The sequence below is a fragment of the Pecten maximus genome, chromosome 14 (assembly GCF_902652985.1).
Source record: "Pecten maximus chromosome 14, xPecMax1.1, whole genome shotgun sequence".
Taxonomy (NCBI): domain Eukaryota; kingdom Metazoa; phylum Mollusca; class Bivalvia; order Pectinida; family Pectinidae; genus Pecten; species Pecten maximus.
This window is the reverse complement of record NC_047028.1, coordinates 17,049,134-17,074,950: the sequence shown is the minus strand read 5'-3', so window position 1 is coordinate 17,074,950 and position 25,817 is coordinate 17,049,134. Positions and strand designations below refer to the sequence as shown.

Below are 25,817 nucleotides of genomic sequence, written 5' to 3'. Positions count from 1 at the left end.
ACAATAAAAATGTATGGTTTAGTTGTTTATGATTCTGTTATTACATGGTTCTATACCTTATGTTCTGATTATGTAGATGTATTACAGAAAATATTGAATGTAATTTTTGTACGGATAATAACTCTAAGTAACATTCGTCTACACATTTGACTTAACTAATTTTTGTCATATTTTGCGTTCTTGTAAGTCATATTAGTATAGTTACTGCATGCCATATTTAGTATTATCGATGTTATAAATGAATTCTGTATATACTGATAGGCTGTATGGCCTAAAGTGAATAAAAAAAAAATTGAAAAAATTGAAATCGAGTCCCATGTATACGTATACTGAAACAGACTATACCTACATTTTCCACAGGTAAACGCAGGTAATGTTTATATAGCAAAAACAACATGTTGGCTGAGTGGGAATGTATCTTCAATGCCGGTACAGGTAGGACTGTGATCTAAAGTTCTCTGGCTGCAGTTCAAAGGAATCTTGCAACTTACCTGTGATAAAATTCACAACTTACCTGGCTGTGATCGGGTGACAAGTTGACAAACTGTGATGAGTACACAAGCAAATTCACACCTTTGGTCGTTATTTACTACATCTTTGTAAAACAACGGGTATTCAAATTATAAATGGTCGTACCTCTGGCGATCTGGATGGTAAATTAACATTTGTTAATTCGAATGGCTGTTCTGTTATAGATTACGCATTGACGGATAATGGTTCAATGTCGTCTATTAAAAGTTTTGAAGTAGGTGGTTTTACGGAATACTCCGATCATGCACCAATATTTCTTGTTTTAGATTGTTTATCAGATACCTTTCTATGTAACTGTTGCCAAGGTAATGATACGTATACCACTATAACAAAGGTAAGATGGTCAAATGAGGCCAGTAGTAGCGTTACGAGTGATATATTTAACGCCAGACTTTTAATACATAGCTGTGTTGAATCACTTGATTGCTCGAAAGAAAGTGTCGATATATGTCTCAATGATTTTGTTTCATGTAGAATCTACACGCAAATTGTTTGATAAATTTTGTATTTCCAACAGTAAAGTTATTGATTGTTCATGTTCTTGTCATATTGGTACTTCGGCTAAAATGGAAACGGATAAGCCATGGTTTGACAACATTTGTAGAAATTTGTATAAAAGATATAAAAGAGCTTTATCTGAGTTTAATAGTGAGCGGTCCTCGGCTAACCGAACTACTCTCTCTCTCATGCGGGTGGGTGATATCACTTTAAAAAGTTCTTAAGTGATATCACCTATTCGAATAGGTGATATCACTCATTTGAATAGGTGATATCACCTATTTGAATAGATGATATCACCAAATGGGAATAAATAGTAAAACGGCGCCCCATAGTCTTCTATGAAAGTGCCCGGGCCCTTATATTTTCCTCCGAGGTATACACACATATAATCATCATTTGCTAGAAAATCAATCAAATGACCAAAAGACGGGGCAATTATGTATTTTTTTCCCCCGAAATCTGCTTTTGAAAGACAAGCGACAAGAAACCTAGAAGTTGGTAGAACACGCTACCTTAAAATGTGTATAACACCATTCTGTATCGAATGCACCGACAACGGAAAATCCGCAAAAGCACTTGATGTACGCAGAGACTAAATGGCTGACATTATGTCAGTATCACTGATGTTTCCACACGATTATGTTAATCAAGCGTTTCGTTGTCATGATGTTATTTCATAGTCTTGTCCCAAAGGCTGTTGTACGGACAGCTGAAAACTACCTGAAAACCGGAAGTAGATTTAGTCAAGTTCGGCAAATTGGCGGGACAGGTAGAAGGACTTCGTACCGAAACATCGCAAACTCTCCACTAGGACACTGCAAAATGAAGAGAGGTGCGCTGATCGTTTTTGAAGGGGGAGACCACAGTGGGAAAACGACACAATGCAGCAAACTCGAGCAGGCGTTAACATCAAAAGGAGAGCGTGTTAAACTGTTAAAATTTCCAGGTACACCATGATCACACAGATCAGAAAACCACAGGTACTTGGGATAAGAAATTATATATTGTATATATTTATTATAGGCCTATAGCCTCGTATTATTATATAAAGCTCCATTTTATATAGTAATATGAGGCTATATAGTATATGTATAGATCTAGAATCTACAATATATAATTTCTTGCCCCAAGTACATGTGCAGTAAACGGACCAGTCCAAGCACAGGAGAGTGTTACTCCAACAATGTTAGAGGTTTTACACGGCGAGATACTTTTGACAGGCGCCGTGTAACAGTCGGCAAAATCATATCCGATAGAAAAATAGCCGACCAGCGTCCTCGTATGTTATAGGAGTAAGGAGAGTGTCTAGTTTTATATTCTAAAATATAGCCAGAAATACCCATAATGTCATGCCCCCGTGATCCATGGGTGAAAGTTGGCCCTTACGTTACAATTCATGTCAAAGTTAAATGGCATCCAAAAAAATATCAAAATAAATGTATCCTTTATAGGCCGAAAAACAATATAGGCCTGTATATATGTCTCTGGTATTAGTGTGAAGACAAAACAAGAAGAACAATTTTCATCGTTGAAGAGGTCCCAATGAAGAAATTGGTATAATTTTAATGGCTATTTAATCATCATCATAACTTTTGATTTTATTTCAGACAGAACCTCTACCATTGGCAAGATGATTGACAACTACCTTGGCAACAAAGTTGAAATAGAAGACCACTCTGTCCATCTCCTCTTCTCTGCCAACAGATGGGAAAAACAGTGAGCTGCCGCCTGCCTTCAGGATATTGTCATTTTAGCTCACTATCATCGAATGTTGGCAGCTATAGCTATAGTTCCAATCGCCTTTCATCTATGGTCCATCTTTTATAGTCCATCAATAAACAAACATTTTTACCAATTTTTAGGTCACCTGAGACGAAGTCTCAAGTGACCTATTCTAATCGCCTTTTGTCCGTCTTCCGTCGTCCGTCCGTAAACTTTTTACATTTTCGACTTCTTCTCCAAAACCACTCAACAAAATTCAGTGAAATTTGGCAGAAAGTTTCTATGGCTGAAGGTCAACCAAAATTGTGAATTATATGGTCCCCACCCCCCAGGGGCCTGAGGGGTGGGGCCAAAAAGGGTCAAATTGACTAAAACTTCAAAAATCTTCTTCTCTACTCTCAGATATGGTGGAGTCAAACACTCTTTATAGATGAAAGGGTCTTGTGGTGCTTTACCAAAATTGTGAATTGCATGACCCTGGGGTCTCACGTTTGCCCCTGGGGAGGGGGTAAACTTTACTATAGTTTATATAGGGAAATCACATTTTTGACTATTATTTGTATTGGAATTCATTCTAACTTGTATCAAATTATCAGCATGGGATGACAGTTTGATGTTATGTACATGTTGGCCCTAATTGACCCCCAGGGGCTGGTGGACGGGGCCAAAAAGGGTCAAATTGACTAAAATTTCAAAAATCTTCTTCTGTACTCTCATATTTGGTAGAATCAAATACTCTTCATAGATGGATCAAATACTCTTCATAGATGGAAGGGTCTTAAGGTGCTTTACCAAAATTGTGAATTTCATGACCCTGGGGTCTCACGTTTGCCCCTGGGGAGGGGGTAAACTTTACTATAGTTTATATAGGGAAATCACATTTTTGACTATTATTTGTTTGATTTCTATTGGAATTCATTCTAACTTGGTTCAAATTATCAGCATGGGATGACAGTTTGATGGTATGTACATGTTGGCCCTGGTTGACCCCCAGGGGCTGGTGGGCGGGGCCAAAAAGGGTCAAATTGACTGAAATTTCCAAAATCTTCTTATCAACTATATGTTAGAATCAAATACTCTTCATAGACTGACCCCATTAGGACTGATGGGTGGGGCCAAAAAGGGTCAATTTAGTTGGCCGAAATATTTCAAATCTCAGGTGACCGTTAAGGCCCTTTGGGCCTCTTGTTCTATGGAGTACTTCGAGGATCTTTTTTCAAATTTCATAATTCACAATTGTCCCTACCAGTAAATGTGCATGTTGAACAATTTTGAGAAAAAAAATTGAGTCTGACCAGGAAAACAAAATGCCTTAATAGCCGACAGGTAGGCCTGTGATTTCGACATTTTTATGTTGTCACTTGAGAAGTATTTTAAGAATATTTCTCAAACTTCTTCTGTCCCTAGATCTGCCATTTCAATTTTTAGTCAAATTGGAACAACAAAATGGCACAGTCCATCTTGGGTTTTGACAGTTTAAGTTTGATATCACTATTTCTTCAGAAGCACTGGAAGGAAAACTTGATATGTCGGCTATCCTCCTTCTCAGAAAATTCTTGATGGATCTTTTTGAATGATCGAGAAAATAAATAATGCAACATGTAGCATGTTGATATTTATTATTTCTATTTCTCTGAAGTTCTTCTTAGATCTTTCTTAGATTTCATGTGTTTTCAAGTTTGTGGATGGCAGTGTAGTTGATATCATTATATGTCTTTCATACTTACAGGCCACATATTATGGAACTGTTGAACTCTGGAACAACATTGATTGTGGATAGGTACGCTTTCTCAGGTGTTGCCTTTACAGCTGCCAAGCCAGTAAGTAACAATTTTTTTTTAAATCAAATTGATCTCTCTTTCAAATTCTCCATTACTCTCCAGTTTGTTGGAAAGATTTTTGTTTGTGATTGAATAACTTATTTTGCTTTACCAGTACGTTGCAGGGGTGAAACGTTCTACTTTGTTTAATAACCGGGCAAAACATCCAATATTCACTATATGGATTGGGAAGTATTGGTTGGCAATATAGCATGTTCTTATCAGCTTCAAGCTAGTAATCTCCTACCTTATATTCTATACAAAGTCTTTTATATATCAGATGTGACTCTTTTTTCTCACGTTTTCACTGAGTGTCTTTTTATGTCATATTTATGTGAATTTTGAAATTTATTGTTTTGCAATGAATCTATATTAACACGTGTATGTTACATTAATAGTGTGCTTCTATACTTTTAGCTTATGAATATTAGATGTTTTGATTATATCTGGAAGAAATGGAGTTATAGTTCAGTGTTTAAATCTTGATGCAGTGTAAGGACGAATCAGGACAGGCAATACCTATAATTCAAAGTTACCTCCCTTGTTAAAAGATATCGTACCAGGTATGAGATAAAGGTAAAAAATTTTTATAGATAACAGTAAAGGAAAACAATAGGCAGTTTCACCACATTGGTACATAGTTAAAGTTTAGTACCTACAGTATATATTGTCTTAAATGCACTGTGGACTATATTCCCAGATTCTATTTTTCTGTGTCTTTGCAGGGCTTTGATATCGAGTGGTGTAAACAGCCAGACATAGGACTTCCAAGGCCAGACCTGGTGTGTTTTCTCACACTGGATACAGAAGCAGCAGCGAAGAGAGGCACATTTGGGGGAGAGCGCTATGAACGGACCGATTTTCAAAAGAAAGTTCTGAGCAATTTTGAGAAACTAAAGGATTCTACTTGGAAGGTGAATTTTTCACAGCTGATCTTTTTAACTGGTCAATTGATTAGGATTTCTTACAGTGTAGATTGATCAAGAATTTGGAAAATGACATATAATTAGGAATGAAATCCTTTTGAGGAATTAATGATTAAGTAGGTGAAAATGGTGATTTGAAATAGGACTTTGAGGTAATTGTTGAAAACGGCTGGGTTTACAGTTTCTGAATTTTCAACTTAATTGGAATTGGCTGCTCATTAATTTCTTGAGTCTAATTTCTTGAGTCTATGCCCATAAACATTATTTAATAATTGTGAACCTTAAACAAGAGGTCCATGCCTAACAGTCACTGGAGTTTTGAAATATTTAAGTTAAGTTGACCCTTTTTGGCCCAGCCCATCAGCCTAGGGGGTCAGTCAGGGCCAACATGTGCATACCATCATGCTGTCATCCCATGCTGGTAATGTTAACAAATTAAGTTAGAATGAATTCCAATAGAAATCAAACAAATGATAAGTCAAAAATATGAATTCCATATATTACCTATAGTGAAATTCACAATTTTGTTAAAACACCTAAGACCCTTCAATCTGTTGAGAGTATTTGATTTTACCTTACTTAGGTCTTGAGAAGATGTTTTTTGAAATTTCAGTTAATCTGACCCTTTTTGGCCCTACCCTTCAAGCCCATGTGGGTCAGTCAAAGCCAATATGCATGTACTATTCAACAGACAGATAATTCTAATAAAGGTGCTGTTGCAGAACCGCCCACAGCGATTTCTTGAAATTGACTATATTTTCCAGTAAAGCTATGAAAAATACATATGGAACAAGATGTTATTTTCCACTTGACCCATAAGCGCGCCCATAGCACCATCTACTTCACTTTTTCGTTTACAAGCATACCTGTGTTTTTCACAGACCCATAAGTGGTATTTCTGTTTGTCACTGAGAGGTTTTCTCACAACTAGGTATTGTACATACATTGTAGTTTAAAATGATAAACAGTTGACCATGAAAAAACAAACGAGTTTAGTACAAGATGACGTAGAAAACCAAAATTCGAAAATTTTCATCAAATTCAAAATACCATTTTTAAAATCAAGCGGCAAATTCGGCACGATAATATGCGAGTACTATCAATGTTAGTGTTTTAAAAACATATTTGACTATCCCTCTGTATACCAGCAAAAGAAAGTTGTGCCGAATCACTGGATCAATGTTGAAAAATGTATGTGGAAAAAATGTACGGGCGATACAAGTGGTCCTTGTCGTACACAATAATACAACGTATTGATTTATTAGCTCACCTGGTCCAAAGGACCAAGGTGAGCTTATGCCATACCGTAACGTCAGTCCGTCAACAATTGACTTCTTCTTCATAACCAATGATCAGAATTTGACCAAATTTGGTCAGAAGTATCTCTATGGGGTGGGGACTCAAAATTGTACAAATGGTGGGACTGACCCCCCAGGGGTCTGAGGGGCGGGGCCAAAAGGGGTCAATTTGGCTCTATTAATATTAATGACTTCTCTGAAACCGAGCAATGGATATCGCTCATATTTGCCTGGTAGCATCATTATGGGGTGGGGATTCAAAATTGTACAAATGATGGGGCTGACCCCCCAGGGGCCTGAGGGGTGGGGCCGAATGTGGTCAATTTGGCTATATTGATATAAACGTCTTCTTCTCTGAAACTGAGCAATGCCTGTCACTCATATTTGCCTTGTAGCATCACTATGGGGTTGGGATTCAAAATTGTACAAATGATGGGACTGACCCCCTGGGGGCCTCTGGGGCGGGGCCAAAAGGGGTCAATTTGGCTCTATTAATATTAATGACTTCTCTGAAACCGAGCAATGGATATCGCTCATATTTGCCTGGTAGCATCATTATGGGGTGGGGGTTCAAAATTGTACAAATGATGGGACTGACCCCCTGGGGGCCTCTGGGGCAGGGCCAAAAGGGGTCATTTTTGCGCTATTGATATAATCGACTTCTTCTCTGAAACCTAGCAATAGCTATCACTCATATTTGCCTGGTGGCATCACTATGGGGTTGGGATTCAAAATTGTACAAATGATGGGACTGACCCCCCCAGGGGCCTGAGGGGCGGGGCCAAATGTGGTCAATCGGGCTATATTCATATAATTGACTTCTTCTCTGGAACCAAACAATGGATATCTCTCATATTTTACTGGTAGCATTACCTTGGGGTAGGAATTTTTAAATTGTACAAATGAAGGGACTGACCCCCTGGGGTCTGAGGGGCGGGGCCAAAAGGGGTCAATTTTACAGAATTGATATAAACGACTTCTGCTCTGAAACTAAGCAATGGATATCACTCATATTTGCCTGGTAGCATCCCTATGGGGTGGGGATTCAAAACTGTACAAAAGATGGGGCTGACCCCCAAGGAGTCTGAGGGGCGGGGCCAATTTGGCTCTCTTAATATAAACGACTTCTTCTCCGAAACCAAGCGATGGATATCGCTCATATTTGCCTGGTAGCATCACTATGGGGTGGGGATTAAAAATTGTACAAATGATGGAGCTGACACCCCAGGGGTCTGAGGGGCGGGTCCAAAAGTGGTCAATTTGGCTCTCTTGATATAAATGACTTCTTCTCTGAAACCAAGCGATGGATATTGCTCATATTTGCCTGGTAGCATCATTATGGGGTGGGGATTAAAAATTGTACAAATGATGGAGCTGACCCCCCAGGGGCCTGAGGGGCGGGGCCAAATGTGGTCAATTGGGCTATATTGATATTAGCGACTGCTTCTCTGAAACCAAGCAATAGATATTGCTCATATTTGCCTGGTAGCATCACTATTGGGTGGGCATTCAAAACTGTACAAAAGATGGGGCTGACCCCCAAGGAGTCTGAGGGGCGGGGCCAATTTGGCTCTCTTAATATAAACGACTTCTTCTCCGAAACCAAGCGATGGATATCGCTCATATTTGCCTGGTAGCATCACTATGGGGTGGGGATTAAAAATTGTACAAATGATGGAGCTGACACCCCAGGGGTCTGAGGGGCGGGTCCAAAAGTGGTCAATTTGGCTCTCTTGATATAAATGACTTCTTCTCTGAAACCAAGCGATGGATATTGCTCATATTTGCCTGGTAGCATCATTATGGGGTGGGGATTAAAAATTGTACAAATGATGGAGCTGACCCCCCAGGGGCCTGAGGGGCGGGGCCAAATGTGGTCAATTGGGCTATATTGATATTAGCGACTGCTTCTCTGAAACCAAGCAATAGATATTGCTCATATTTGCCTGGTAGCATCACTATTGGGTGGGCATTCAAAATTGTGCAAATGGTGAGGCTGACCCCCCCAGGGGCCTGAGGGGCGGGGCCAAGAGGGATCAGTTTGGCTGAATTGATATGAACAACTTCTTGTCTGAAACTAAGCAAGGGATATTGCTCATATTTGCCTGGTAGCATCCTTTTGGGTAGGGATTCAAAATTTTATACAGGAAGGAACTGACCCCCACTCCCCCCGGGGTGCAGAGGGCGGGGTCAAAAGGGGTCAATTGGTTTAAACAACTTCTTTTCTGAAACTAAGCAATGGATATCACTCACATTTGTGTGGTAGCATCCCTATGGGGTTTTGCCAAAAGTTAATTTTATTTCATGGATTAATGCATTTTTTGACATAAAATCCTCACGTACCCATATAAGATGCCTATGATATATTGACATAGCAATACCAGTGACAATTATACTTAATCATCATTCTTGTTTCATATCTCATGAAATCCAGGTGAGTGATACAGGCCCTCTGGGCCTCTTGTTTATGTTTGATGTCAAATTTCACAGAAACTAACAAAAAGATTCATACAATCGATATCCGATTACGTTGCCCGATATATAAATGTAATTTTAGTACAATTTTCCTTACAACCAAATAACATTTTAACCTTATAAATACTTGATAAAGTGTGCTTGTGAGTATTTACGACTTTGGTACAAATTGGCCTCGTTCTGGCATGTCCGGAACGGAACAAGGTTTTCATATGTACTATCAGATGCCCCATGGATATGTCTATCCGGGCATTAGGTAAAGGATCGATTTCCTTCGTGGGCGGTTTTAGAGCATTCCTGCAACAGCACCTTTGTATTATTTCCAATAGCAATCAGAATAATGCTCAAAACTGTTTTCCCGATATTAGCTATAGTTAACTTTACCCCCTCCCCAGGGTGAAACAAGAGACGCCAGGGTCATGAAATTCACAATTTTGGTAAAGGACCTAAGGCCTTTCTATCTGTGAAGAGTATTTAATTCTATCGTATCTGGGAAGTAAGAAGAAGATTTTTGAAGTTTTAGTCAATTTGATCCTTTTAGGCCCCACCTCTCGGGGCCCCTGAGGGGTGGGGACCATATAATTCACAATTTTAGTTGAGCTTGGGCCATGGAAGGTCACTGCAAAATTTCATTAAAATTGGTTCAGGGGTTTCTGAAAAGAAGTCATAAATGTAAATTGTTTACGACGCCAGACAATCGCAATAGGTGTACTGAGACTGTCTCAGGTGACCTAGAAGTACAGTAAGAGTAGTGTACCTACCACCCTGGTTAGCAACACATTCGACACCTTTTGTACAGAAAGTTGAGAGTTCAGTTGAGAAAATTTTATGCATCAATTTTTAAAACCTTACTTTCCAGAAAATGTGAAGGACATTCACAACATATTTTGACTCTTAATGTTTCATTGATACATGTAGTATAAACCAGTCTCAATCTAAATACGACCACTGAGTTTTCGCACAAACTGCATGGCAAGCTAAATTGTTGGTGAGATGGGTAAGATTGACCTGTACAATGAATGGTATATTGTTGTTTTTTTGCAGGAAATTAATGCTGATAAGAGCATAGAGGACTTGCACAATGAAGTCTTGGACCTGGTCACAAGGACAATGGTCTCTGTGGGGGAGAAGCCAGTAGGAAAACTTTGGATGCCAGACGACATGGGAACCCAATAAAGAGTGCAGCAATTGAATAATGTACATTTCTGTTTGAATGTGAAAAAAATTAATTTATTTTATAATACTATCACTTTATGATTTTATAAGAATGTGCTGTGTTTATGTACAAGTCCAAAACGTTATCTTTAAGCTACTAACTTCAATGAAATATGATAGTTATGCTTGAAGATTCACCTACTCTTTTGACTGTAAATCACTTATATTTCGTGTGGGATTTATTTTCGCATTAATTCGCGAGGAGAGTCAAACGTGAATTCAAATCCCTCGCGAATATTTATATAAGAATGACAAGAATAAGTGACGTCCATTTTGAATCTACCGTAATCTTTAGTTGGTGAACAGACATCGCTGTTAAAGTAATGATAGAATGATAAATTATAAACTTATATCAGAGTGTAATTTCATATCACAAAACACTACATATGAACGGGCGTGAAAGCTTTATTTACATTGAAAACAACTCAATTCACTCTCAACATGGAAATATCGCTGACCTGTTAACTTCATTCGTGAATTTAAAGTCATTTTGAGATCAGAATTCGCGAAATTATGTATTCGCGAATAAGTTGAATGAGGTGAGTTCACGAAATTAAGTACTCGCGAAATTTAAGTGATTTACAGTATAAGTTTGCTTTTATGTTGTCATGTCTCAAAAACAAGTTCAATGTTATTTGAAAGATTTTGGTAAGACTTGACCACTTTCAAAATAAAAGGCTCAAGAAAAAATTGAAAGGGGAGTTAAGGGGTATGTAATGTATATCTATGTATTTATCAACCTTTTAATACCTAGATGTCTTGCCTTCAGATTGGTACTGTTTTGCAAACTGGTATTAAATTCTAAAGTGCTTTCTTTATATCTGAATTATAGCTACATTGTATATGTAAAGTCTATTGGCCATGTGGGCATTTATCTTCAATATTATCTGTGATTTGTAGAAATTCATTATGTATTAATTATATTTTGCCAATTTTATTTTTTAATACTTTATTCATAGTTCACGTTATACACGGATTGTCCTTGTTTTGAAAAAGTCATATTTGTGGCACGTTTCCAATCACTAAATAAAAAAACCTGAGCACATAACAAAAATATCCCCAGTGACCATTCATTAAAGTCCCTTTTTCATTGTGAATATTCAGCTCATCATCATGAAATTGCAGACTTGAACCTCATTCAAAACATTGTTATTGCTATATCTTGTATAATATATATAAAATATGTTATAAATTCTTGATATGATGATCCAATGCCGTAGCTTACCATTATGAAATACCTAGGAAATATTTTTTGAAGTAGGAATCCTCTTGAAATAAATATCAGTATTATATATATATAAACAAGAGGCCCAGAAGGCCTGCATCGCCCACTTGGATGTGAGAGTAATTATATCAAATTACACTAGTTTAAGTTATATTTCATATTATATCAAAGGGCAATAACTCTGCAAATTATGGTAAATAATTCCCATTTTCAATCTCATCCAAGATCTTGTCCATATATGACTGCATCCAAAGTTCTTCAAACTTTGTTGATATTTACTGAAGTTAACATTGTCACAAAAGTATGGTTAACAGACAGCCGGATGCCACATGTGGCATAAGCTATTAATGCAGTATCGCGAGTAAATAATGGTATTTTAAGTTCCATTTATGTTATACACTGTACTGCTGAGCATACAATTCTACATGGTAGCGGAGATTCACAAATATTTCAAGCAAATAATTTGATGCATGTACATTCAGACATTTTCAAAAATTTTGTCAAAAGAAATTACAGCCTGGTAAGAATTTACGGAATGATTTGCTCAGTAAATCCATAATGTGCATGGACTTGGATTAGGATTTACCTTGAATAGCTATGTGTTTTGGCTCAACAGCAGTGCTATGCTATTAAAATCCATCTTCGCTATCAACTGCCCATAAGAACATGCCTCCTGTATTTTGCTTTATAATGTTGAACTGCAATATTTGAATGAATGTGATTTTATATACATATTAGATGTATAACATGTTTTCCTAATGGTTGATATTAAAAAATAAAAGGAGAGTTATGTTGTAATTTATCACAATTATTTTAGACTGAGATTAGTATACCTCATTTACCTGGTATGTTGAAATTTTAAAGATCATATGTAAAAAAAAAAAATGTAACAGAATATAATAGGGTCATATATTAGATCTCCTTAATAGGATTGAAAGTTATTTAAAGATGCTACATCTCGGACAAAGAATATGATTGTTTGAAAATGAAAATAGGCTATTTTACGAGGGATGATTGATATGTTGTGAGCCTTGTATTGAAGGAGGTAGCTCGAGGATGTTCTTTTTAAGTCCTACTTTTCTCTGACTATATAGGGCTGTGTACCCAAGGACTGGTCTCATTTGGTAATAAGTTTATATTGATTAGGTAGCACTCCAAAGTAAACAAGACAAGCAGCTTTTGCAAAATCGGTGCAATGAAACTTGATGGCAACTACAAAACATCTGTTGCCTATGTCAAGTCTGCAATAATCACCATTGGTTTGTCTCGATTCCAGGTCTATTTTGTCTTCAAATGCTGTCACAATATTTTGTGTTTTATTCCTTGTCCATTTTCTGTTTCTGATACTTGTTTTTTTTCTCTCTTTCATCAACAATCAAGGGAGCGCATTGTTCGTCACATTGTGTTTCCATGTTTCCTGTACGTAACACTCTTAATAACATGTTCTGTTTTGTAATGTTCTTCTCAATATGTGATGTTGAATGTCTGTGAAGGTCCTGTTTATATAGACTGTAATTATGTTGATCTGAGAGTCTCCTCCAATGCTATATAGTTGATACCTTATCTGGACGTGGTACCATATCTGGACGTGGTACAATATCTGGACGTGGTACCATATCTGGACGTGATACCATATCTGAATAAGGTACCGTATCTGGACCTGATACTATATCATGAAATGACCTGACACAACACTCTGTGACTCTTAAGGTCATGACCTCTTGACCTGACACTATACTGGTATCATACATACACACTGCTTCTGACCAAGGATCTTTCAATGAGAAAGCTTTCTTCAGAGATTTGACACTATGGATTTTTAGGTCACCTGAGACGAAGTCTCAAGTGACCTATTCTAATCGCCTTTTGTCCGTCGTCGTGCGTCCGTAAACTTTTTACATTTTCGACTTCTTCTCCAGAACCACTTAACAAAATTCAATGAAATTTGGCAGAAAGTTTCTATGGCTGAAGGTCAACCAAAATTGTGAATTATATGGTCCCCACCCCCCAGGGGCCTGAGGGGTGGGGCCAAAAAGGGTCAAATTGACTAAAACTTCAAAAATCTTCTTCTCTACTCTCAGATATGGTGGAGTCAAACACTCTTTATAGATGAAAGGGTCTTGTGGTGCTTTACCAAAATTGTGAATTGCATGACCCTGGGGTCTCACGTTTGCCCCTGGGGAGGGGGTAACCTTTACTATAGTTTATATAGGGAAATCACATTTTTGACTATTATTTGTTGGATTTGTATTGGAATTCATTCTAGCTTCTATCAAATTATCAGCATGGGATGATAGTTTGATGGTATGTACATGTTGGCCCTAATTGACCCCCAGGGGCTGGTGGGCGGGGCCAAAAATGGTCAAATTGACTAAAATTTCAAAAATCTTCTTCTCTACTCTCAGATTTGGTAGAATCAAATACTCTTCATAGATGGAAGGGTCTTAAGGTGCTTTACCAAAATTGTGAATTTCATGACCCTGGGGTCTCACGTTTGCCCCTGGGGAGGGGGTAAACTTTACTATAGTTTATATAGGGAAATCACATTTTTGACTATCATTTGTTGGATTTCTATTGGAATTCATTCTAACTTGGTTCAAATTATCAGCATGGGATGACAGTTTGATGGTATGTACATGTTGGCCCTGGTTGACCCCCAGGGGCTGGTGGGCGGGGCCAAAAAGGGTCAAATTGACTGAAATTTCAAAAAATCTTCTCTACTCTCAGATATGTTAGAATCAAATACTCTTCATAGATGGAAGGCTCTTCAGGTGCTTTACCAAAAGTGTGAATTTCATGACCCTGGGGTCTCACGTTTGCCCCTGGGGAGGGGGTAAACTTTACTATAGTTTATATAGGGAAATCACATTTTTGACTATTATTTGTTGGATTTGTATTGGAATTCATTCTAACTTGGTTCAAATTATCAGCATGGGATTACAGTTTGATGTTATGTACATGTTTGCCCTGGTTGACCCCCAGGGGCTGGTGGGCAGGGGCCAAAAAGGGTCAAATTGACTGAAATTTCAAAAATCTTCTTATCTACTATATGTTAGAATCAAATACTCTTCATAGACTGACCCCATTAGGACTGATGGGTGGGGCCAAAAAGGGTCAATTTAGTTGGCCGAAATATTTCAAATCTCAGGTGACCGTTAAGGCCCTTTGGGCCTCTTGTTTGAGGAAGGTCAACTTTCTTGAGAGATTTAATTTGTCACTATGAATGAAACATGGATCCATCATTTTACTCTCGAGGCCAAAGAACAATCGAAACAATGTAAGCACCCTGGCTGTCCCCTACCATAGAAGGCAAAGAATGTTCCATCAGCTCGGAAGGTTATGGTCTCCATTTTCTGGGATGCAGATGGTATTCTGCTGGAAGATTTTTTCCAAAAGGGACAAACAATCAATGGCACATAATATGCTTCACTTCTAAGGCAGTTACGGGAAAATATTAAACTTTAGTGCGGTGGAAAGCTCAACAAGAGGCCCAATGGGCCTGTATCGCTCACCTGGCACTACAGCAACTTTGAAGTTGATTTAGGTTATTTCTGCAGATACTATGCAGATAACTACTTTATTCAAATATCAGCGAGGCTAAGTTTCTTCCTGTCAATAAATTTTCTAGTTCTTCATTCCAGTACACAACTGGCCTAATATCGGGTCTCTTTGCTAACGAGAAATCATTGTTTAAAGAATTCAGGCTATTTGACCTTGAATGTAGGTCAAGGTCATTCATTTTGTAGCCTTTCACACCACATGCTACAGGCCTAATATTAAGTCTGTGGGCTTCTTGGTTATTGAGAAGAAGTCGTTTGAAGATTTTAGCCTATTTGACCCATGTGACCTTGAATGAAGGTCAAGGTCATTCATTTGTACAAACTTCGTAGCCCTCCACCATGGCAAGCTACATGCCTAATATCAAGTCCCTGGGCCTCTTGGTAATTGGTAAGAAGTTGTTTAAAGATTTGAGCCATGTGACCTTGAATGAAAGTCAAGGTCATTTATTTGAACAAACTTGGTAGCCCTTCATCCCAGCATGCTACAGGCCCAATATCAAGTCCCTGGGCCTCTTGGTTATTGAGAAGAAGTTGTTTAAATGAAAAGTTGACGCCAGACGGACGCCGCACCATGGCATAAGCTCACTTGCCCTTTGGGCAGGTGAGCTAATAAAGGTGTTATTCCATCAGGACAATGCTCCTGTTCAGAAGTCTTGTCATTGCCATGGCTGCCATTTACGATTGTGGCTTTAAATTAAGCATCCACCTATATAGCTAATTCACCTGATCTTGCTCCATCAGAATTTCATCTATTTCCAAAACTGAAAACAGCTATTTCAGGCACCCACTTTCAGTCTGATGATGACGGACTTTCTGAACAGCCAAGAAAATGAGTTCTATAAAAGTAGCATTGCATGAGGCCCTTAAACACAGCTGGCAAGAGTGAATAAATACTGAAGGGGATTTATGTTGAAAAATAATACAATATGTCCGGCAAAATTCAAATCCTTTTTTTTAATGGTGGGCTAATCAATTTGCCTTCTGTCATCTGTCCATCTTTCTGTGAATTTTTTTTGATCCTTCTGAAATTTTATATATCTCTTGACATGTTGAACTGAGCCCGACTGGAAAACAAAACAGCTGACCTGCACCTATTTTGACATTTGAAGTTAATAACCACTTATTCTCTGAAAGTACTCGATGGGTCTTTCTCAATTTAAATGTCTAGTTAAACAGATGCAGTGGTCTTACTGTTGTGAAAACTTATGTATAACACCAATACCTTCAAGTCTGCAGAAACACCAAACGACTGTCCTTATATATAAACAAAATTTTATTTAAAAATATAAAACAAAAATTCAACTTAAAGATTCTGCTGTGAAAACAATTTGACTTGTATCAAAATTTTTTAACAAAAATAAACATTTTGAACATAATTTGTGATGAATCTCTTCAAAATCTTGAGAACATTTAATAAGAACACAACTGTAAACTCAAGTGTAAGGAAATATGATAGAGGATGTTTTCTTTATGAATGATTATGACATTGAAGAAATGAAAGTTAGGTTTCCTGGCTCAATCAAGAGATGGGCTAGTCTATGTCCGGGACATTTATTGATTTAAAATTACTTTGGGCTATTCCAATAATATATATCTAACGAGAGGACTCTAGTAATAAAGAAGTTCTATGCACAGTGGGTGTTGGAGAAAATGACTGATAAAAAGTTAATAATTTCATTAAATCACTTCTATTTTACAAATCTGGAGTCCTTCCATTGAGCAATTTTTCACTGGAATAGCACTTGAATTTGTATGTATTATGGTTCCTTCCCAACCCTGGAAGCAAAATAGTACAGGAATAGGATTTCAGGGAACTTTGAAATCTCAAGTTAAAATATTTGTTAATGATGCTGTAACAGTCAGAAATATATTTACATTCTCAATGAAAATGGTGACTTTAAAATCACCAGTATTACAAATTAAAGACACAAAAAATCTTTACAATATTGTCGTTCAAAAAGGAAGTGTGATCATGGCACAAAAATACATTATGTACATCTAACCCTGCAATATTCTAGTCTGATCTAGACAACATGGTGTGCTGTGTATTACCAACAGACTTGTACTATAGACCAGATAAAGAGAAACAAGAATTGTTTCCTTATATAGCAGCTATTTTAACAGTATCAATACATCTTTAAAAGCATGATTTCGATTCATAATATGTTTTCTCTATGTACATATTTTGTAACTTCAAAACAAATACTAAACCACATAGAGTGGCAATGGTTCTTAGCATCCACATCTAGCAGTATATTAAAGTGGATAGATACCAAGATTCTATTGGACTAAACCAAATGGAAATGCATTTTATAAACTACACTATTTACAACTATAGCTGCGTTCATTGAGCTGACATCAAATGACATGATCTCCATATGACAATATCCTTCATAACATATATATTTTTTTAAAATAACATTGATATAAACACTATATCTGTATATAAAATCTGTTGTACTTATCTATAAACAATCTATCATTCGATAATCTTTCAACTGTATTATTTGGGAGCAATATTAACATTAATATAAGAAATTCAGATCATTTGAACTTTTGAACATTTGAACAGATCTTTACTATTTCAAATTATTATATGTACATTATAATGAAATTCAGGCAGCAACCCATGCTTACAGGGATTACTGTAAAGGTACTATATATGAATTTGTTCCAAACCTTCAATTTCATTTCTTTCATACAATGTACTGGATTTCATTTTTCTAATCCAATACAAAACAAATCCAACATTTATACCCAAGCACATTATTAAACTGATAAACTAAAAAGCAACCTTGGACTTCATTTGAGGATTTCAGAACCACAGAAAGCCAATGAGATTATGCAATACATATATATATATATATATATCTGATATTGAGAAGCCTATCAAGAGCTTTCATTTTCCAATTTCTTACCACTAACAATTCCAATTCAAGATGATGTAACATCAGTTTCAACCAAGATTTTTGAAGTGGTACCTAGTTGGTAGGAAAGGGACACTACAGTAAGACTCTCGGTTTCCGGTAGAACTTTTTAAGCACATTTTGATAATCAAATATTAACTTGGGTAATTGCATTATCAGATGTTTGTAAAAATAAAACATTTCAAGGGAGACAACTTAAACATACATCCACTCGCATATTAAAATCTAGTACACATGCCAACACAAAACTTCATTCTTTACAACTGTAAATTGTCAAAGAGAATAAAAATCATGTACAAAAACAGTTCAGTATTGATGTACAATTTCGACAAAGTCTAAAAATACAGATATGTCAAGTTTAGTGCGAATGTGAAATACTATTATAATATATAAATTGTATGATGCTATGGAACTTGCATGTTTAAATATGTAAATAATATGTTTTGCATTATCAAAATTATCTTGGACTAGTACCATTACAAAAAAAAAAAAAAAAAACGTTTCATGTGCTTGTTCCCCAAATATGAAACTAAAATTGTACATTCTGAATTCAGAAATACATTCACAATTATATTATATTATGATATATATTATATGCCCAATGCCATGATTTGGGTCAGAGGTAATATTTTATTCCTCTAGGCTTGCTGAATGATACTACAATAATTTCTGTTTTTGAGTTGGATAAAATAGAGTTGGGGAACATTTCATCATAGCTCCATCCAATTACCTCCCCTGATATTAAGTAAATGCCTTATCATCAATTTCCTGCCAATTCATCACTTATCTTTCCTTCTCTTCAACAATTTCCATGATTTCATTAGATTTGCTCTCTTTCCTATCGACTGATTATTCTGTTTTCTTAAGCTTCCTTTATTTTTTCCCTTTCCTCCTTTCTCTCTATTTGTAATTCCACCTCCATATTAGAGATGTTTTCTTCTTTGTTATTCTCCATTTCTAATTCAGTCTCTACATTCTCTGAGATTTCCACTTTCTTTTCTGCTACTACTTCTTTTTCTGTGTTCTCTGTCTAGTCTGAGTCGTTGTCCTTCTTTTCTGCATTTAACTCAGTCTCTACATTTTCTGAGATCTCTTCCTTCTTTTCTGCTTCTACTTTTGTCTCCGTGTTTGATACTTTCCCTTCAACTTTTTCATTTTCCTCTGTCAGTGTTGTTTCGATATCCTCTTGATTGTCATTATCTGACTTAACTGATCGACCATCTTCACTTCCAAGACAACTTGTGGTAGACGATTCTTGTGATCCAAAATGGCTGCCAGTTTCATCAGAGTCAAATCCTGAATCACTTTTACCAGACTCTGAGAATTTGTCGGACATTACACTGTCCTTGGAAGGGCTTGCCACCTAAAAAAGTACAATGTGAAAGTAAATGTTATGTCTCTGCTGATTATATAACAGGGATAAAATCTACCACCTGATTTGTATGGGATTTAACATGTATGCTAATGAACTTGCATGGTTTGCTTGCTGGGTTTATGGCCCCGTGAGCAGCCTGGTTTTTTTTGAGGTGGGTTCATCTTGTAGTAGTTGGTGACTGCCTCACTGAACAACAAATGGATGGCCCATCATATGCCATCCAGAGCAATTAAGGTAAAGTGTCTTGCCCATGGACAGCTTATTCTCTGCTTCTCGAGAAACATCAACCGACATGGTTAGGGAGCGTTGAACCTTGTGAATCATTTCCCGAGATTAAGAGGCTGGTGCTTAACTATTGCCCCCCCCCCCCCCCCCCCCCCTCAAACTTCAAGGTGATTCAATGCAATGAAACCAAAAAAACAGTGGTGGATTCAGGAATCTCTAATCATATTCAGTTTTCACCTCAGTACTTACATCCAAGATTGTCCATGGGGGTGGGGCTTGATCTGAACATCGCTTCATTGCAAATTTCCACACCAGGAACCCGGACAGTCCAGCACAACACCAAGCCTTCTCCACCTGATACAAACCTGTCAACAAATAATCACATACACATCAGGCAAGGTGTTAACAGTGCAATCTGTATTTTGACATGCATGAATTTTGTTCAAAGTTGAATTAGTAATCACATTTGTAAACAGATATTTCAACCTCAAGGGGGCTTGGAGCCTCTCAAAACTATTTGTCATTCCTATTAACTTCAAAGCAGCACCTTTGACACAGAAAAGCAATCCCAAGCAAGCACTTTTAAAAAGCACTGTATTAAGTTTGAGTTTGATCGGCCCAAGGAAAGTTATTGCATGGAAATGGAAATAAAAGTGCAGACGGACAGACTGACAGCCAATTTTGTATTTGATGACTGGAACTTAGTATAAGATATTTTAATAGAACGATACACCAAGCCTAACGTAGCTATGTACTGACAAACAAAGCAACGAATAAACCAAATACTTTCAATAAAGCCTTTATCAACAACATGTGATAACAGACTATTGCTGTTACACATCTATAACCATAGTCAATATAGAAAGCTCACCATCGTATCGGTATCCTTCTTCTGGGGCAAAAGGACTTTTCAGTTTATATCCGCGGATCACACGGACAGGATGGCCACTTGTCACATTGTGACTTAAAGCCAGGTTTCCACGTGTCAACTCCTGATCTTTTGACTGTGCTGCAGTCCGTAGGTTCTACATAACAAAAAAATTTCAATAATATGAAAGTCCATTCCATCAGAAAATCACAAAAAAATGCTCTATTTTTAATTTTTGTTTTATTTAGGTCCATATATATAATCAACTTCAACAACAGTTTGACAAACCTACATTGGAATTCAATACCACTGTCTTTGTGCCTATCAAAGGTAGAAGAAAATGGCCATCTTATATCAAATGTCACCTACAATACAGGTAAATCAATTGAATTATAGTGTTCACTTCTTGTATAAAAAATAACAAACCTCAACAAATAACTTATGTGATCATAATCACTTTCAAACAAATACTATGGTCAGTCATTAGAGGAAGTATTTTCTTCTAATCTATAGAAAAAGCTGTTGGATCAACAAGAAATTGACAGAAATGAAGCAAGGTGTATAGTAACCAAAGTAGGTTAATTTGTAAATGTAGGCCATAGCCAACACACTAGTACCTATCATACAGTAGTAACGTTCACCTCAAAGGTGAATCTCATACAATCGTTCATGTCAAAAGAATATAATGCATCACAGAAATGAAGCTAAAATCAAAGTTCTATTTTAGATTTTTGATTTGATTTAAATATATTGTATTTGCAAATATAGAAATGGAATCAGACACATGTTTAAAAACTCAAAACTTAATCTTCTCCTGTAAAACATATATGATAAAATATACAAATGACCACAAAAAAACAACGAAGAATTTTTTTCTCAAGTTACGTGGTAAAATTGTCACGAACAAAAACAACATAGCAAAAAAGAAAGAATAAAATAGAAATTAAGATAAACAAAATATACATAGCAAAAAAGAAAGAATAAAATAGAAATTAAGATAAACAAAATATACAAAGACATTTAACTCGAGAGATGAGTTGAGACACGAGGATGGACAACTTTTAATTGCTCAACCTGAGATTGTTTTTTTTTTATACATAGTGTAACAGGAAAGTGAGTAGTGTGCCCCTGTCACCCCCACCAAGGATTTAACCTGTGATCCGGAGTGACTGCTGATCAAGCTAAAGGTTTTATAATAGCCTGGAGCTAGACGACAATCGTCTGTACAATTATGTACGATAAAAACACACATAGTAACATAACATAATACCCAGTTCATACCTTGGGATTAGCTTTCGTTCCCTTCAGGTCTCTTCCTCCTAAAACAAAATATTTATACTGGATATTTGTTCAACTTTGTATGGTTTAAATGGAATACTTCAACATACATAATTGAATGAATTCATTCAAAATATCTCAACACAAATTGTACAATTGATGGAGACACAAACAGCATCAACTGATATTGGGTCAATAACATCACATCGTTAATTTTTAAAAACACCACTCTGATATTTGATAATGCAAATAAAAGCAAAGTGAGCCGACATTAATATACTTCCACCATCCATGAATAAATAGTGAACATTGCATGTGATTATACATGATATAGAGAAGAGGCCAATAGGCCTGAACAGTCATCTAAGTTCCTAACTACTTTCAATTTGGCCTTTTTTGGCCCTGCAAAGCAGTTATCATACAAACATCGGTACCAAGTGGGTAAAAAGTGTTTCCCACCATGGGGTGATACATACCCTCCCCGGTGTAGGTAAAGCCTTCCCCAAGGTCGACATTGTCGTCGTAGCCTCCAGAGAGAGCTATGGAGTAAGCTCCTTCTGGTCCTGCATGGATCCCTGCTACAGTCGGTCTGTACTCAAATGAACAGTACAACACAAAATATAATTCAAATTTTAAAATTAAGACAAACATTCCCTCATATTAATGGAAATTCAAAGCTCAAATGACTGAAATTTATATAAAGGCACAAATTGTTGAACTTTCCTGAGACCAACAGGCTTGATACAAATTTCAGCTGATTATATTGTAACTTGTAGCTGAACCTTAGTTATTTTAAATACCTTTCACAAATTTCCAATGTGTACCGTATACCTTCCCCACAAAACATACCTATGATAATGTGTACCGTATACCTACCCAACAATACATACCTATGATGTATACCTACCCCACAAGACATACCTGTGTATACCTACCCCACAAGACATCCCTGTGTATACCTATCCCACAAGACATACCTGTGTATATCTGTCCCACAAGACACACCTGTGTATACCTGCCCCACAAGACATACCTGTGTATACCTGCCCCACAAGACATACCTGTGTATACCTACCCCACAAGACATACCTGTGTATTCCTGCCCCACAAGACATACCTATGTATACCTACCCCACAAGACATACCTGTGTATACCTACCCCACAAGACATACCTGTGTATTCCTGCCCCACAAGACATACCTATGTATACCTACCCCACAAGACATACCTGTGTATACCTACCCCCACAAGACATACCTGTGTATACCTACCCCCACAAGACATACCTGTGTATTCCTGCCCCATAAGACATACCTGTGTATTCCTGCTCTACATGCCTCCATTCGAGTTTCCCAAACTGTTCCTACTTCCACACCTAAAACAGAGTTTCTGTTATTATCACATATTTTCAGGGAATCAAAAGATAATTTCATGATCAATTTTCTAGACAACATGTTAAGACAATGGCAAAGAGCGAGAAAATCTGATTCACAAGTTCACAACCTGATGAAGCTAAGCAGGCACATAGAAATTGTGAAGTTCCCTTTAACAATTTTTGGTTTGGTCAAATCAGGTTATCAACAATGTTAACGGAACAATGACCTTTATAACCTAGAGATCAATGAACAATTTCCACACAAAAGCTGGTTTTGCCAACTTTACATTTCAACATGCTAGTTTGGTCAGAACTCAACAAAAGGCTGTATTATCAATCTTTTTTCTGATTGTATATAACATTTCTAGGAACAAGTGTTTTCATTATTTTACATAGCTGGAAAGTGTTTATCATGAATAGAGCTACATCAAGAAGTTATAACTTACCATCTACAGGCCCATGAAAGTTGGGCCTATTCTTATCAACAGGGCGATGTCTGTTCTCTGACTCAGCCTCCTCCCATTCATCCAACTCATCCTTGAGTTCCTCCTTTGATGGAATATCCTGCATACAGATAATGCAAAAACAAAACATTTATATGAATATCCATATTAATCCTGCACACAGATAAAGCAAAACAAAACATTTATATGAATATCCATATTAATCCTGCACACAGATAAAGCAAAACAAAACATTTATATGAATATCCATATTAATCCTGCATACAGATAAAGCAAAACAAAACATCTATATGAATATCCATATTAATACAGCAATTCTAACATCATTGTACAATATTGCATTTAAATAATTTTCAAGAGAGATAACTCATGCGACACTATCTTTTTCCATATTAGTGGTATTCATTTCAACTGAAAATATATAAGTTTTGAAATGTGCCTTCAGGATCATTGTATCAATGAAGCTGTGATAATGTAGCTCTGGATGACAGATGGACGATATCATACAGATGGTTGTCGTCATGCATATGGTATGAATATATTTATTAAATTACAGTAGATTTATCACTGATACTGTACAGACAGCATTCAGGTATTGAGCAAGTGTATCCCATGTAGGCCTTGTCATGTTGTGTACATCATGTATGTTAAAAATTGATAGCCAATAAGTTAACGAAAATTGTTACTCCAACACATATCATTTTAACTAGGAAAGCATCGACACTGGAAGTGATGACCACCTTTCCTTGAAGTCGAGCAGATTTCCTTCTACTGCCCCTCAGGGACCCAGTGTTTTCAAGATTTTCTACAATCCTCTTTTTCGCTGGACGGGCTGGGTAATCCTCTGTTTTTCTTTTGTTAGTTCTGCTAAAGACACCCTTCTTGAGAGAGACCTTTGGCAACCCTTTGAACTGTAAAACAAATATTTGTTTTAATTACTAATACAATTATCCAAATGACCATTTGAAATTGTTGCTATTTTGTGCAAGACCTAATGTATATATATAAATCACAGTACGTATTATATGGACTCCTTTTTTTCACCCTGGAAACATATCTGCATACAATTATCAAGACTGGATCCCCCCGGATCTAATTATCAAATTTAAGCACAATTTTATAAAAGAATCAATTACAATACTCTCTATATTTCTATAGTATATATTTATCCTACATTTTAAGACGGGATTGGGAACAAAATTTGATCTCTGACACTCTGGACCTGCAGGTGACCTATAGCTACATCACTGGCACTTGTATCTGGTAAATACATTTAACACCCAGAGTTAAAATCCAATATTCTCTATATGTACTGTTCTTAAATAGCAACTGTTGTAGCATAAACAAATATATATATAAGTTTCATATGCTTTCCCACTACCATGTATTTTGTACCATAGTGAGGATTCAAGATTTTAACTCTGGGTGTTATAGCAGAGACATTATATATATATGTCTCTGGTTATATATAGATATGGACAGCAGTATACTCAGAGTATGAATATTCGTTCTAGGATACCACATGTACCCGTGGCTACATATGATAGATATAGCTTTAATTATTGGTAATGTATAAGTTTGTGCCCTGCCCCCTTAATTCTATATTTTAAGATGTATAGCGAGCTGTTCACATTATTTCTAGTTTTCCATACCTAATAATTTTCATTGAAAATCATCTCAGTTTCAGTGCAGGCAAATTAGAATATATAAGACTTACGTAACAAAATAATGCCGATTTTTGCTGAATACTTTTTTGATCAGCAAAGTTCGATCGTTTTACCATTAATCCCTTTTGATAGAAAAAATACTAGGCCAAAATACTAAGTTATAAATGATATGATCAAACGTAAAATTTCAAAAAATATCAAACCTACAGGATTTGCCAATCCGATCTCTGCTAAGATCCTTCTGTTGTCTTCTAAATTCTTCTGTCGTAACTTTTCGTACTGCGTTACCATCTTGAGTTTGTTGTGATAAACGCTAACCACGCTGTTATTTCCCGCCGTTTGATCACATGACTACTGTATGACC

The 25,817-nt window shown here is 36.7% G+C and overlaps 2 protein-coding genes across 2 annotated transcripts; one reads left to right on the top strand and one right to left on the bottom strand.

Moving 5' to 3' along the window:
• The first annotated feature begins 1,572 nt into the window (after window positions 1–1,572).
• LOC117342318 (thymidylate kinase-like) lies at window positions 1,573–12,503 on the top strand. Its single transcript, XM_033904440.1, has 5 exons — window positions 1,573–1,978; window positions 2,640–2,748; window positions 4,484–4,574; window positions 5,300–5,488; window positions 10,318–12,503. Exons 1-5 carry the CDS (start codon window positions 1,672–1,674, stop codon window positions 10,447–10,449), a joined length of 828 nt encoding a protein of 275 aa, XP_033760331.1. The 5' UTR covers window positions 1,573–1,671; the 3' UTR covers window positions 10,450–12,503.
• A 4,024-nt stretch (window positions 12,504–16,527) lies between these two features.
• On the bottom strand, window positions 16,528–25,817 carry LOC117342317 (E3 ubiquitin-protein ligase UHRF1-like). The gene is made up of 9 exons (XM_033904439.1): window positions 25,661–25,817; window positions 24,527–24,697; window positions 23,769–23,886; window positions 23,262–23,322; window positions 22,423–22,535; window positions 21,950–21,987; window positions 20,672–20,825; window positions 20,050–20,165; window positions 16,528–19,563 (listed from the first exon to the last, which is right to left on the bottom strand). Exons 1-9 carry the CDS (start codon window positions 25,742–25,744, stop codon window positions 19,231–19,233), a joined length of 1,188 nt encoding a protein of 395 aa, XP_033760330.1. The 5' UTR covers window positions 25,745–25,817; the 3' UTR covers window positions 16,528–19,230.